Below are 15,507 nucleotides of genomic sequence, written 5' to 3' on the forward strand. Positions count from 1 at the left end.
CTCTCTCTCTCTCTCTCTCTCTCTCTCTCTCTCTCTCTCTCTCTCTCACACACACACACACACACACACACACACACACACACACACACACTCACTCAAAGGAGAGTCACCACCCATTCCCTGGGAAGCCACAGTCTTATGTTGAAACACAGAGCTAATCCAGTGAGGTGACTTCTGGAGTTCTGCCCTTATTCACTCCTTTGTTTGGACAGATGGCTTTGAGCACACTATACAACCTAAAAGCTTTGCTACGGATTCCTTCAGAGAAAAAGAAGGGGATGTGAAAAGGAAACTTCCTAACAGACTTTTTACAACTCAAGTCACAAGTCATTATTTAAAAGGTTGAAGAGAATGTTTTTAATGGATGGAAAATGCAAGCAGTGTAAAGGTGAAGGCAAAGTGTTTCATTTATTTAGATTTTATTTTTATATGTAAATATGTACATACCCATGCATGTGTGCACACGTGTATATATACTGAGTTTTTATACCTGGCTCTGTGGCACAGTGCATAGCACAATGGACTTCTATACACTGAATTGTATGTTTTAGGGCTGGGATATATCTCAGGGGTAGAGCACTTGCCTAGCACATTCATGTCTCTGAGTACAATTACCAGGACCTCAAAAACAAACATTTTTAAATTATTATTTTAAACATGAGTCATGTTAAAAAAATATTTGGAAGGTGCCGAGTCAATAGAGCCTAGTATGAAGAGTGAATATAATTTGGAAGTGTGATTCATCTTTGTTGCCAATTATCCAGAGAAGCACTAAGGTTTAAGAATCAGGATGTACTACTTAGGAGTCAGGCAGACACAAGTTCAAATTCAGTTTAAATTCAAATCAAAACCATCTGTATTTTCAGATCCCTTGATCCCTTGATCTGAAGGCAGAGATGCTATCTACTTCAGAGTATGGTGATGGGTGAGCCAGAGAGGAAATGCTGTCTAGTTTTCTGATCCTCTCTGCCCTTGACTCTGGAAGGCCAGCAGGGCTCACTCAGCAGGCTCTGGTAGCACAGAGAGGCAGTTGCAGCTGCCAGCAAGGGTATTCACTGCCAGAAGCTGCGAGTGCCAAGGAGGCCGGAGTGTCCTGCAGTAAACTTTCAATGACTTTCCTCCATGCACACGGTTTCCCCATCTGTCCAGAAGAGCCATCTCCCAAGGCATGCTTAAGTTAAATTACAGCTTAATTAAGTTGATTAAAACATTCAAGTGAAACATCACAGGTGAAGCAGTTAACGAGAAGAGTTGGGTGATATGGATATGATTAGTATCTGGTCTTCTGATAGCGTCAACATGTGAGATTTCTAGTTGGCCTGGTTAGGACAGGCAGCAGAGTACTAGACCTTCTAAGGACAGAAACAATATGCTAAAACACTGATATACTAGGTCATCTCAAACATACATCTTAATATATCAGGCGACTCGACTACATCTCCAGGCAAACAGAGATCTTGACTGGTAGAAAAATCCCCCAAGGTCATATGGCCAGGGAACACAAGCCCAGATTTGGAACCCCTGTCTCAAGGCCTCCTCTTCAGAATAATTCACCCATTCAACAAAAGCAAAAACGGCAAAAGCCTCCTGATGGTATTTAGGTATGGAAATGGGAAAGACAAGAAAGCTAAAGTTAGGATTCTCAGCACATATTTGTGAGAGATCTTCATGTTAGTCATCAGAGTGAACTATAAAATTGACAGAAAAGACACAAGAAACTGGTAATCCACACAAGAAAATCCCGATTTGGTCATGAGCATATGTTTCAAAGCAGAACCTCCCAATTAATCAGAAAAATGCAAATGAAAACTAATCAAAATTTTAGCTTTCGCCTGAGGAACTGGAGAACATCGCGACAGGTAATATTCAATACTGAAGAATGTAGCAATGCAGTAGAAACTTTACAAAGCTCAAAACCCCTGGTGTTAAGTTTCTTCTTCGATAGAAGCTCATATGCAGTCTGTCGTATCTTTTTTTTAATAGCATTAGCGAAATACAACAATAAATAATACAACATGATAAAACTAAATAGCATCTAACATATTCCAGGAAGAGGACACACTCTCAATAGTCTAAGAATTTTTAACACCACATTCAGTGATCTATAGTTAATACAATTTTTAAATCGCGCATCTCTAAAATCCCTTCAGTTTGTGCAAATATGTTGGTATACACGTACACAAATCAGTATATGTATGAGAAATCTAGAGGCATACAAGCAAAAGTGATGTTTTGATGGCACAATGAAGAGATTAGAAGCTACTTCAGATTCCCATCTTTAATAGTTTCATTTTTTACCGTCTTATAAAAATGAGTATGTTAAATAGATCCTGGTTAAAACATATAATTTAAAATGCAGGTCTAATATTTAAAATGTCCCCATATGACTTCCTATTAGAATATTCTCTTAAAATTGATTTGACTCAAAATTTTGCTGTTGGTAGGATGCTTGTTGATGAGGGTTTTTTTTCTTCCACAGATAGGCTACATTAAACACCCTGGAAATACATTATTAAAATTGCCCATCACTGTCACCCACTACATACGTTATCTTTTAACAAATCCACAGGCTAAAATGTATTTCTGGCAATATGATAGATTATGTACTCAGAAAATCCCTTCTCAATATGTCATACCCTCAAATACTAGATAACCTCCTCAAGCAAATGAAATTATTCAAATACAAGACAATAACAACAAGTATTGAAGTACAGTGTATAAGTTCTAGAACAGTACAGGGAAAAACAAACAGGAAAAAATCAAAATAAAGGGCAAGGAAAAATTATGAAAAGAAACAGCAAGGTTAGACAATAGAAAGTATAGGGGTATGACAGAAAAATGTCATAGTCAAACACACTAAGTCTCCAGTTCAAAGAAAATGACTGTCAACCTAGAAAAGAAACAAAATAAAGCGGCATTCTGTATATGACAGACTTATATGAAACAAAGTAAGATGTGCAAAATCAAAGAATAGGAAAATAAGACATGCCAAATACTCCCAGGAAAGGTTAACACAACAACTCCACTCTCCTTTTTCAAAAGAGAGAGAGAGAAAGAGAGAGAGAGAGAGAGAGAGAGAGAGAGAGAGAGAGAGAGAGAGAGAGAGGCAGACAGAAGCCAGGAAAGGGCTACATGTGTCCTCCTCTTTCAGTCTCTGCCTGTTCCTCCAGGGGGGTCTCTTCTTGATCCCAGGCCTTGCATTTTTTTCCTCTGGGTTGCAAGTCAGCAAACCCCAGGAGTCTTCCTGCCTCTGGCCTGCTGGGAGTTGTAGTTAAACCTGTATGCTGGACACTGGCCTTATTACTTGGCTGCTTGGATCTGAAGTTCTGGACTTACATAGCAAGAGCTCTTAACTTTTGAGCTGCTTCTCTACCTCTACATTCTGATATCTGGAATGCAGATCTGTAACTGCTTCTATCAATAAGGAGCAGAAGAGGAGAGGGAAGTAGAATGGTAGAAGACTGGGGCAAGGTAATTGCTTTTCTGCATTGCTGACCGACTCAGAGTTTAAGCCAGGGAAAACCAGATTAAGTGGGCTGGGGGGGGGTAGTCAAATGTGGACTAAATGCATGAAATATCCTTGACCTTGAGGGTCTTCCAAAAGGTCTCACTTATTGTAAAACACAGCTACTTACCAACTGGTTAATAGAAGGAAACAAAACAATAAAAATAGCAGTATGTTGTATCTCTATCTAAATGAGTATATAACACTTGAAATTCTAGTTGATTACAGATTTTGAGCCCTAAGTTTTCTTTCTGTTCAAAAAGATGATCACTTTTCACATCTATTTAGAAATACGTCCTTCCTAGCTTGTGCATGCACACCTATAATCCCAGTACCCCCGCTAGCTGAGCAGGATTGAGGTTGCCAGTTCAGCCTGGGCAACACAATTAGACTAGGAAGGTAGAAAGGAGGGGGGAGAAAGGAGGGTGGAAAGAAATAAAAACCCTTTATTTTCATAAGACTGATCTGGTCTTCCTGATATCTGTATATGAGCTTTACTGATTTATATACTAGCTTTGGGAGGGCTTGAGTCTCCTAACACATTCTGAATCTTAAGCAAGCTTTGGGCTACACATGGCTGTTTATGAAATTACTTATGATTTAATGAAAGAAATGCTAACTATGTAAGGAATATTTATAGTGTTTTAATTCTAATTTCCTCAAGAATGTAACTAACAGTTTCAACTGCAAAAACTGCTCTCAACTTCCTGGAGCAGTTAGGTTGACGAAAGCACGGTGCTCCCAGATTACTAGAGTCTAGCATCCCACTGTGTTGCTTTCAGGGTCTTTATTTGGATCACTTCCTTGATTAGAACTCAGCTGACTTGCTGTCAGATTAGTGTGCCAAGTCTAAGAAGCTAAGTACCATGGACAGCTGCCTTCTGGGCCAGTGACAGCCTAGTACAGTGACACATCAAAACCAGGTCTCAGCAGCTAGGTGCTCCCCAAAATGCCTGCATGTCCTGAAAAGAGACAGCTCTAACACCCCGTGCCAGTAACCAGCCACAATGGGGCTTGAAGAACAGGGTCCCAATCATTCTATGCCTAAATGCTTTAAACAGATGTTCCACTTAGTGCAGGTATTTCTGAGCCCCTTTCAAACGGTCTCCTTATTTCTAGCAAAATTCTGGGCAATAAAATTTCAGGACAAACCACACATGCTCGCTCTCTCTCTGTCTCTGTCTCTCTCTCTCTCTCTCTCTCTCTCTCTCTCTCTCATACACACACACACACACACACACACACACACACACAACTTGCTTAACCCAGTGAGTCACTTAAGTAAATTTACCCTTCAAGGAATGCTCTTATAAATTAATCTCAGAATCACTTATTTTGACCTACTGTTCATCTAAGAATGGAACAATGAAAGAGAGCAACCAACATCCACTGATCACACCACACTGTTAAAGTCTACGCTAGATGCTGTGCTTGTCAGTGATCATTTAACTGTTTTCATAATCTTTAGAAAATTAATGCGATTAATGTCATCTTCAAAATTAAGAAGCTTGAGGCTCAGAGAGCTTCAGTAATTTCTCAGAAGCCACTAGGACTGCTACAAGGATGGGCTTTAAACCCCTCTCCTGATACCCAGGGAAGTTAGGAAATTACTCAGGGTACTCGTGGGACAGGTTTCATGGGAGAGGAGGTAGAATGAAGTGCTTTAAAAGGGCTAAAAGGGAGTAATGGGACAGGAAGGGTTAAACTGAAATGGGGGAACAGAGAGCACGGTAGAGGAGGGAATACAGAGAGGAATACATGGCACTAAACATTTCAAAGAAAGACATCAGAAACAAATAGGAAGTAGACACTTCCTATTATAAATACACATACATTAAGAGATAAAGTAGAGTTACCCATAGCAGGCAAAAACAACTCCATTAGACACCACGGGCTACCAAGTCAAAATACCACCACCAGGAGTGAATTTTTTTATTTTGGAGTTGTTGTTCAGAGTGGTCCCATACGCCCCCAAACATTACATGCTATTTCACATGCTCTTGGCTACAGCTCACATAAGACCCTACTTCTGAAGCCACCATACACTTGAAGTCATAGAACATGGAGAAATCCAACTGATATTGACCTGGACTCTTTATCCCTAGGTAATGTTTATAGAGTGGAAGATACGAGGCATGCTGCCAGAGGAGAAAACTCATCAGCAGTTTTACTCAGCTATGAACCCTGTAAGCTACAATAATGACTGGCAAGACATGTGCACTGGTGTAATAAAGGCATGACTATCATGGGAGTAACCAACCACTTTGTAAAATATTGACTTGATTCGCCCTCCACAAGATGAAACTTATACCTGACACTATTGTCTAGTCACAAGGCTGTGGCTAGATAAATGAAAGGTTCAAGAGAAGAACTTACTGCCATCATTTTGTTTATTGGACAGAGTTTAAACTAACTCCTAATGACTTATCATCATACTGATAGATCACTATAGTGATCTTGTCCTTACACCTAAAGATCAATACATCTCTCAATCCTCAACAGAAAGGCTTCAATTTGCAGTAGATAGTTATTAATACAAGAGACTCACAACTGGCCAAGGTGCAGAGAATAAGAGACAGAAGACAGATCAGCCCTAAAGGAACATATATACCGTATCCCTTTCTTCCAAGGCCCAGGAATCGTTGTGGAAGAGGGAACAGAAAGAGTGTAAGAGCATAAGGTAATGGACGACAAGAAAACATGTCCTCTGAACACAGTAAGGCAGCCGCACAAATGAACTCCCAGCTGTTGTGATAGCATGCAAAAGGCCTGTGCAAACTCAAGCCAGACTAAGTCCCACTGTGAAGAGGGGAGGAGGACATGCAACCTTGGTGCTATTGGAGGCTGCTGGCTGTTGCAGAGAGGGACGAGAGAGGAGGGCATTTTGTTTTTCCCTAAGAGTGTAGCCCTTGACAAGTTGATTACTATTCAGCGGAAGACTATGCATCCAAGAATATTTGGGCAGCACAAATTGGTCTTTAAAGATTAAAAATAAGGACACAAAGTTGGGTAGGAAATAAAGAGGGGGCAGAACTAAGTAAAGTTGGGGGGGGGTAAATATGATTAAAGGACATTTTATGAAACTCAAAGAACCAATTTAAAAAGAAAAAAAAACCTTTTCTGTCTGGGTTTCTGTATCATATCATGACACCATGCAACATTTTAGAGGGTAGTTGAATCATTAAAACTTAAACAAACAAACAAAAAATTAAAAATGAAAAACATACAATGGAAGCATCATTTTTATGAAAAGAATTACCAATTTCTTCATGTTCACAGTCTATTGCTTTCTGGCACAATCTATCAGTCACTATAAAACCAAATTAAGATTTCCAATGTCCTTATTGAAGTAAGTCATTTGAAAGCTATTTCACTACGTTGAACCCAGAAGAGTTGACGATTCTGTAGCAAGAACCATTTGCTGATCTGCTATCCAAATTGGGTTTTCTCTACTTTTCTCATATTCTCCTGCCCCATAATTGCAAAAATAAAGCAACGAAGTAAGCTCACAAGAAAATGAGCCAGTATCTACTCTCTAGATGTCTATATAGTGTATCCCTTCCTACTGAGATGTGTGTGGGATACATTCAGTATAGGGGCTCTCTAAGTGTCTAGGTGACACCAGAGCATTGATTCCTGTGGAAAAGAAGTGCTCGTCAGAGTGAGCTCAGCACACCAGAAGGAAAGTGGCTATACACAAATCAGCCCTTCTGAGATATCTGTGCTCAGAGCTGGGGAGAAAACTCTACAGGGCCCTGGAATCAGGAATGTGATAAGGACTGCAATCACTTCAGAGTTCCAGAAGTGAGTTCAAAGAGAAACCAAGGTATAGCTTCCTGAACGGAATCAGGTTCTTATGAACCACCCCACTTGAAAATGTATGATTATGCCCTAGACAGATAGAGGTCTGCTATGGGGAAAAAAAAACCCATCTACTCCAATTAGTTATCATGTGCTAAAAGAAAGGTTGATGACTGAATAGATTAAATTAAAACTGTAATATGAAAGAACAATAAGAGAACAAGCACACATGGAAATATTTAAGATTAGAACCTCCAGCTTTATGATAAAATTATGTATACTCAGAATTTAACAAACTAAAACTAAGATAGAATTAAGAATAAAATTATGGATACAAAAAAGAAATGTCAGCCCGAATCCCCGACTTACAAATGATCAGAAAAGTGACATGACTGTCCTCTAATTAAGCAGGTAAGAGCTCTGCCAGGTCTCCTTTGGTGAGGACATTATAGTTGACTAAGTGGTCTCTGTGGCCTGCATTTAAAGCTATTTCCCACGTGCATGGAACCAGCTGCATTCCTAACCCCACTAAAATCAGAACACAAACTCTGTAAGTTCCGACGTTTGCAAATGTGGCCAGCCAGCACAATGTCCAACCAAGTATATGTCTATGTAAAGAAGGGCCATGGTAGGGGGAAAAAAAGAAAAGAAAGAAGAGAAAGAAATGGGGAAAAAATCCCAAGGCTCAGAGTTCCTCAAAAGACTTTCCACTGTTGGCGTGCCTGGGATATTTCTAAAGTGCTTCTCAAAAATATGGCTTTTCCTGAGAACTGTCCAGTACTCTGACTGCAACAGGCCACAGACTAGTAAGCAAATCGTTCAAACAGGCCTGAGGGGAGTTTGAGGGCCATCCTTTTTGTTACTAAGGTAGAGCAAAGAGCACAAAGAATGTCCCCGCCAGATGCCACAAAGGGTATGCCATCAGCTGTCACAAGTGAATGCATGCTGACTGCATATTGTGCTAAAGAGCTCTAGAAACTACAGTTTTCAATGAGCACACTCTGAAATAAACGTTAGAATAAATATACAGTATAAACATGCCGTGGACCAGAGAAAAGTAAAGGTGCTAATTACAGAAGCCTGGTGATCAGGGTTTGATTTCTTGAACCCTCACACAGATTAAAGAAGAAATGAACTCGACAAAGTTGTCCTCTGACTGACACATGTGGCGTGGCACATTCACCCCGACACACACACACACACACACACACACACATCATGTACATGTGCATGACAAAAATATTTAAAACATTTCTCCTTTGCACACTTTTGTGCATACTCTCTCTCTCTCTCCTGTTTACATAAATATTACTAGTGAATTTTCCACTCTGCTTCTACTCGGTGGGTACTACAAAAAAAAAATGATGATCATCAAACTAGACTATAATGGAATTATGTAAATTTAACTAAAATAATACTATTTTTCTCTACTTTGTGATCAAATCGCCTACTCCTTCTCAAACATCTGCTTTTAATATGTGTGAGGATTTTCCCACTTGCAAACTGTATGTACTTGGTTTTTCCGCTTAAAATCATATTCAGAGATGACATTTTTATAGCTAGACTATAAATCAGAATGCTGCATTAATTATGAAACTACATAAAAATTCACTGAGGCTCTTCATCTATTGTTTTTCTTTCAAATCTACATTTTTTAGATCAATTTCTTTTAAACTCTTTGCAAATCTGCCTCCTTAATCAAGCACCATTACCTCCAATTCTCCTGTGACTGTACACTGGGCCATGTTTATTATGCTGGGCAAAAGGGCTGCTGCAATACACAAGGAGGCTGGCCAGAGATTTTCTCTACAGTGGATACTGATTCCTTTCAAATAAGATCACATGGAGCAAGAAAAGTAAGCATAGGTCTGGGGGTGTTCCTCTGTCTTGGGTTGCTTGCCTAGCAATGTGAGGGGCACCTGGGTTTAATCTCCCGCATCATGAAATAGAACTGACTTAAAGAGAAAAGGGAAAATATCTATAGTCACTACAATGAAGCCAAACAGCTATTAAGCCCAGGCTGCTGCTGAAAGATACAGCTCTTATAAAACAAACTTTCTCCCCTAAACATATTTAAAGAGATGGTTTTTGATCACTATCATATGCTTACCTAAAAAAGAAAGCCCTGTCACTTGCTAAGAATATGCCCATCAAAATGAAACCACTCTCAAAACCACTGGGTCTGTTTTCCAAAAAACAAGCCAATGCTGAGTCTGACATAGGATGCTTATATAACCTACATTTACATTAGTTTTTTTTTTTAACTCTATAGTAGCTTGAAAACTTGGTATACACATAGGAAAATGTCCCACAAATTATATTTTCTACTGTCACTTTCATTGGCTCTCACAAAACTGCTGAGTGCAATCTATTACTCACTCTAGCCCAAAGATCATCATAGTTAAAAAAACAAAACAAAAACAAGCTGCGGCTTGCCAAAACATCTGCGTTCAGAACTACACTAAGAAAACAGTTAAGTCAAGACTACTTCCACCGACCTTTGCTTGGGCTTCTGGCACTGTCACCTTGATAACATTATTGCGAGTTATCATTTGCTTCACCCATCTCTCTACTTGGACGTTGAACTTCATGAAAACCACATAGGCAAAGTAAGCTGTTAAGAGGAGCAAGCTTTCCCACCACATGATAACGTTATCCAGGAAAAACGTGATCAGCATGAGCAAATCAACGATGTAGAAGGACACATCCCGAAAGAGTGGCCACCAGGTCAGGTTTAGGATTTCTCTAGAAAACAGAGCACACATGCCAATAACAAAGAGAATATTGAACACGGCGGAACCCACGATGGTGCCAATGCCGACATTGCTGTGAGCAATGAAGACCCCTATAAGAGACGTGAAAAGTTCTGGGGCTGACCCGCCTGCAGCCATGAAGGTGGCTCCGGCCACATCATCAGAGATTCCCAGTTTTTCAGTGATGACAGTTAGAGAAGGAACAAAGAACTCATCACAGACGATGGCTAATGCTATGAACATATAGATCATTCCGATGACATGCAGAATGATGGCACCTTTCCTTCGCTCCTCCAGGGAAAAGATGTCCCTCGGGTAGTCTCCTGGGGTGTGCTCAGTGCTGTTCTCAGCTTGGCCTTCCTGAGAAGCAGGTGGCTGTGGGGTGTAATCTCGAATCTTGTCATTTAAGTCTAAGAGAGTTCTTTGACGGTGACCCTGTGCTACCCTGGGGCCACTCACATCACTGGCTTCTCCTCTGTTGCTCTGAGAGCCTGTCTCAGTAAAGGCACTGATTGAAAATGGGACAGTGCTCACAGCTACCAGGCCCATGACAAGGCCAATGACTCGAATTAGCTTCAGTTTTTTCCTGCTATTATAATGTCTCCTGCAGCCAAATGGTGACTCATGGGAACACCATTTCTGCAGGAGCCTGGCTGTGGGGCTTTGGTGGAGATCCATCCTGGCTTTTCTGGTGGATGTGGTGGTCTTCACACTTTAGACTCAGACAGACGGTCCTGTCATACTGCTCCTTGTTTCCCAGTTGATGATGCTTATGGGGTACTTCTACAGTTGTGGAATCTTTACTCTTCACGGGGAAAATATCTCCACCTAAGTTTAAATAAAAACAACAATAGTAAGTAAGTCATACAATCTTACTTTTCCAGAAAGATAACTTTGCAGACATGATGACGTCTTGTCCTGTGGCCTGTGTTCATGGGTAAGTTACTTAAGTTCTATGTGCTTCCGGTAACTTAATTTATTAATTTAATTGAAATCTTTCTCTTAATTGTAATTATATGTACCTGTGTGTGAGTATGTGCACATGTGAGTGCAAGTGCCCTTGGGGTCCAGAAAAGGCCTGGAGCTAGAGGTCTAGGCAGTTGAGATCCATCCAACATGGATGCTGAGGACCAGACTCTGGATCTTTACAAGAACAGAATGCTCTTACAAATCACACACACACACACACACACACACACACACACACACACATACACATTTGCAAGTAGTCTTAACTTCTAAACCATTGCTCCAGCCCTGGGTTTCCTTATTTTAAAACTGGTCAACAGGACTAGACTGAAGTGCTTACTTAGCATGCTTGGAACCCTGGGTTTGTTCCCTAGATACACACACACACACACACACACACACACACAGGGAGAGAGAGACAGAGACAGAGACAGAGACAGAGACAGACAGAGACATGGAGACAGAGACAGAGACATGGAGACAAAGAGACTGAGATAGAGACACAGAGATATTTACCGATTAATCAAAAGAGTCATAGGCAATTAAAGTCTTTGACAACCAGAATTGCTTTGTGTGTGTGTGTGTGTGTGTGTGTGTGTGTGTGTGCATGTACATGCTCTGAGGCTCCCATTCAGAGCTTCAACACTCCAGACAATAACTCTGTCACTGAACTACAGCCTCATAAATTGCTTTAAGATGAATTAAAACATAAGAAGCACTTGGAAGAAGTGGTATCTAGAATGGACTCATAACCACATATGTATAAACCAAGTTAATATTTCAACAAATCTGGCGTTAGATTCAGACATCTGAGATGCGTGTAAGTATGAAACATTTATAAACAAAAGTCAATTCATCCATTTGAAGTCATGCAACATCCTCCTGTGCTAAAATCGTTCCCCTTCTTCTGGAACTAAGTTCTTGACAACTGACCATTATCCATTATGCTTTCTTCTAGAACAATTATGTAATTCAGTGCATTTTCTGATTGAACCTATCATTTGGAAAGGGGTGGATTTGGGAGGAGGTAATACTGTTTTCTTGTTCACATAATAGTCACAGTGTATTATTTTTATGTAAGTGTCTCCTATTAGATACAGAGAAACTGCTCTTTAAATATTTACGTTTACAAAAAAAAAAAAAAAAGTCCTGGTGACACGAACAAGCTGCTGCTTTCTTAAAGCATCTAAACTGTTTCCAGCAGGAGCTTCAAAAACAACAACCAAATTCTTTAGTCTTATTTTCAAAAGCTCCAACAAAGCTCAACGCAGTGACATGACCAGGAGGCTATTTAGAGATACCAAGTGTGTATTTCGTAAACAACATGCAAGTTGCAGCAACACCTCTGTCCATAAAATCCTCCCCCAGTAGCCCCAACACCTATCCTTTATGCCAGATATGCAAAGCAGAGTTTTGATTCGCTATTCCATAGAAGAGGTGGGTAAAGTACCCCACAGGACTGCCGCTACAGTCAAGATTCCCTTTCTAAACAAGCCTTTACATTTCCTGTTTTTATTTTCCTTTTCGGTGCCAACGATTTCATTTTAGGAGCATTTGCCGAGATCACCTCAGGTGTAAAATAAGCTAATTAAACACAGGCCATTTACACACTGGGATTAGCTGGAGCAGAGCAAGACTACCAGTCAACACAGGCTGAGTTGCAGCTGCTCCTCAGATAACCCCAGCCCATCGAATGCCTGGCTGCCTGCAGATGTCTAAGCTTAGCACCCGTGATTAAGAGACTCACAGCGCTCTAGGGATTGTCACAGTGCCGGGTCAAGACTAGCCTGGGTTGGACTCCCAAGGAGCTAGATCAGCTCCAGGGTAAGCTATGAAAACCCACTGCTCTGTTCTCTAGGATGTGCCCCCAGCTGCGCCCCAACTTTGCTTTGCATGATCTTAAACTTTTCCCATGGAGGGTCAATAAGAAAATAAAACGAAAGGGTAGCCACCCAACCTGCTGCGACGCCTTTGGGGTGGTGCTTGCTCCGCTTCTCCCCGGATAGCTTGTGTGTGTCTGGGGAAGGAGCGCGCCTTTGCGCATCCCCTTCTAAGTCAGGCTCTTGCGGGTGCCCTCCCTCCCAGAGCCTGGGTGGGCCATGTGGGGGGCTGGCAACCCGCGCCCCCGAGCGGAGAGAGTTGGCTAACTCAGAGCTGGGCCTGGGGCGCCACAGTCACCACGGGGCCACCTGTGAGCCCGCGGCGCAGCTGCGCGATGCGCGCGACCCACCCGGGGACCAGCAGCACGGCGGCCGCAGAGCTGGAGACACAGAGACCGGCACTTACCAGCACTGTTGAGCAAGGCTCACACGCCGGGCCGCTCGGGACCGCGCCTCACCGGGGCTCGCGATGGACGTCGCCTTCGCCCGCTGAAGCTGGGCTCGCGAGGACACTGAGCAGCGGGCGAGCGGTGGTGAGCCAGGCTGGCGGACGGCGCTGGGCCCCTCCCTCTCGGCGGCGCGGGAGTAGCCGCAGCTCGGCGCCCTCCCGCCTTGCGCGCCTCCTGCGCGGGCCACGCCCGCCGCTGCCGCCTGCCAGATTTCTCCGCAGTGGGGACCAGGTCAGGGTGTGCTAGCAGGCAAGGGCACAAAGGAGAAATCATACAGGTCCTTGCCATACCTGCTTCCCGAAGCCCGAAAGTGCTGTCAAGTTTGGGGTCACCTATAGTGGCCACCTCCTCTCCAGTTATCTGCAGGGATCGCAGTCTCTCTATAATGTGCAAAGGTGGGAAAGATGGTGTTTAGAAAGGTACAGGCCGTGGGTCAAGGTTCTTGACCCCAGCGGGAATTGAAGCCTCTGGTTTGCAGAAATGAGACACTGAAGGGTCTTCAGTCTGGCAGGGTAACTTTATTGTCAGTATGATGATAACTATCCAAGACACTGGGTCACTTTGGTGTCCCTGACAGGACTCATGTTTCCCAGTGCTTCTTCCTGCCTTATTTGCAAAGATGTCCTTAACCTGGAGAAGCTGAGTCCAGCTCCCTGGCGATCAAGCCAAGAGTATGGGTCAATGAGTAGAAGGTGGAACGAACTATTTGTTGAGGGAAATTTTATATATATATTAAGCCTGATAGATGAGGAGGCCCTACCCTGGGGAACATTAGAGGTTTTCTGTGTATTCGCGCTATCCTTTTGGCTCTGCAGCCCACCAGAGGTTTACTCAGACCTCTTGGGTAGTCTTGCCAAGTCAAAAGAAGCCTCCGGAATCTAGAGCACTTTTTTTTTTTTTTTTTTTACCAGACATTTAAGACTATTGCCTTACTGAGAGGTTTTCACTTTTATTTGAACGTCATGGATTGAACTTAAAAAAATAAACTAAAATAAAAATAGAACACAACCCTTTACATTTTGTTCTGGGAAATAAAACACAGAGATGTAAGGAAAGAACACAGAAAGCTTTGGGGGCCATCATTACCTTGCAACATTGTTGACTCCTGGCCAGTTGTGTTTTATACTTGCCTGCTTTCCCAGAACCCCTCCTCAGGAAGCACATCTCAGACAGCCATCATTTTATTCACAAACACTTAAGGGAAGGCAAGGGACAGTTGAGCAATACTAGTATTGTCTCGAGGAAGACTCCAGAGATGACCCATTTAGGCGCACACTGATCATGATGAGCCAACCTGTACATCAGGAGATCACGGCAGCTGCTTCAGGTCGTCAACAGCCCTTCGTGTTTCCAAAACAACCCAACAGATTGGTAACTGTTGATGACAGAGGACGAACCAAGTCATACCTCCAAGACACTTTAGGAGGATGAGAACAATCCTCGTTCTATGTTTTGTACAAACAGAACCTGACAGTACCCTTACTGACTGAGAAATCCCCATCTGTCTCAGGCTGCAGATGCTAAGAACGAAAAAATGGGAATAGTCTGCACAGCTTCTGCTTAAGAGAAGTCAAACAAACTGGACATGTTGGCCATGGACTGTAATTCCAGTACTGTGTGGCAGTTTTCTCTGATATTCACACCCTTCATCTTAGTAGGAATATAGGATAGGAAAAGGAAGGTAAAAATACAAGCAAAATATTAGGATATTTTAGGATGGGATGTTTACAGGAAAGTGAAACAACTGGGTATTCTGAGGGTAAGTGAAATACTCCATCTTGCCCAGAGACAGCTAAGGGACTTAAGACAGGAAGCAAACAACCCAAAATATCTTTAGGAAGTCCCTGAAACTGACAAGATTCACTAGCCACCTCTTCTCCAAGAATTTATAAGCAGTAAAGACTGCTCAGTCACTCTCAGACCAACTAAGGAAAGACTTACAGATAGGGCAAGCTCCGAAGAAATCTCCCAGCAAGCTGCTTAGAAAGAGGTTTCAACCAGACCAGTCACCTGGAAGAGGCAGAAATTAGCTGAGGAGCATCTTGGAAGAAGCACAGGTCTGCTGCAGTGCCTTGGAGAAACAGAGAACAGTCAAACTGCCCAGAAGAGGCTCAGATCAAATGAGTGATAAACATCCTTCAACCTGTTGA

The 15,507-nt window shown here is 42.2% G+C and overlaps 1 protein-coding gene across 8 annotated transcripts in view; it reads right to left on the reverse strand.

Annotated features, from left to right (window-relative positions):
* The window catches only part of Slc24a2 (solute carrier family 24 member 2), a 351,643-nt gene extending 338,193 nt beyond the window's left edge, over nucleotides 1–13,450 (reverse strand). For 7 of the 8 annotated variants that reach the window (XM_029539915.1, XM_021200589.2, XM_029539914.1 and 4 more), the window contains exons 1-2: nucleotides 13,315–13,450; nucleotides 9,805–10,887 (exon numbers count right to left, since the gene is read on the reverse strand). In XM_029539915.1, the coding sequence (XP_029395775.1) occupies nucleotides 9,805–10,737 (933 nt within the window). In that variant the 5' untranslated portion in view covers nucleotides 10,738–10,887; nucleotides 13,315–13,450. Of the gene's footprint in view, nucleotides 1–9,804; nucleotides 10,888–12,985; nucleotides 13,138–13,314 lie in introns of those variants that run through there. The other variant, XM_029539911.1, reaches the window with a different exon arrangement.
* Between the last annotated feature and the right edge of the window lie 2,057 nt (nucleotides 13,451–15,507).

This window comes from Mus pahari, chromosome 6 (assembly GCF_900095145.1).
Source record: "Mus pahari chromosome 6, PAHARI_EIJ_v1.1, whole genome shotgun sequence".
In the NCBI taxonomy this organism is placed as follows: domain Eukaryota; kingdom Metazoa; phylum Chordata; class Mammalia; order Rodentia; family Muridae; genus Mus; species Mus pahari.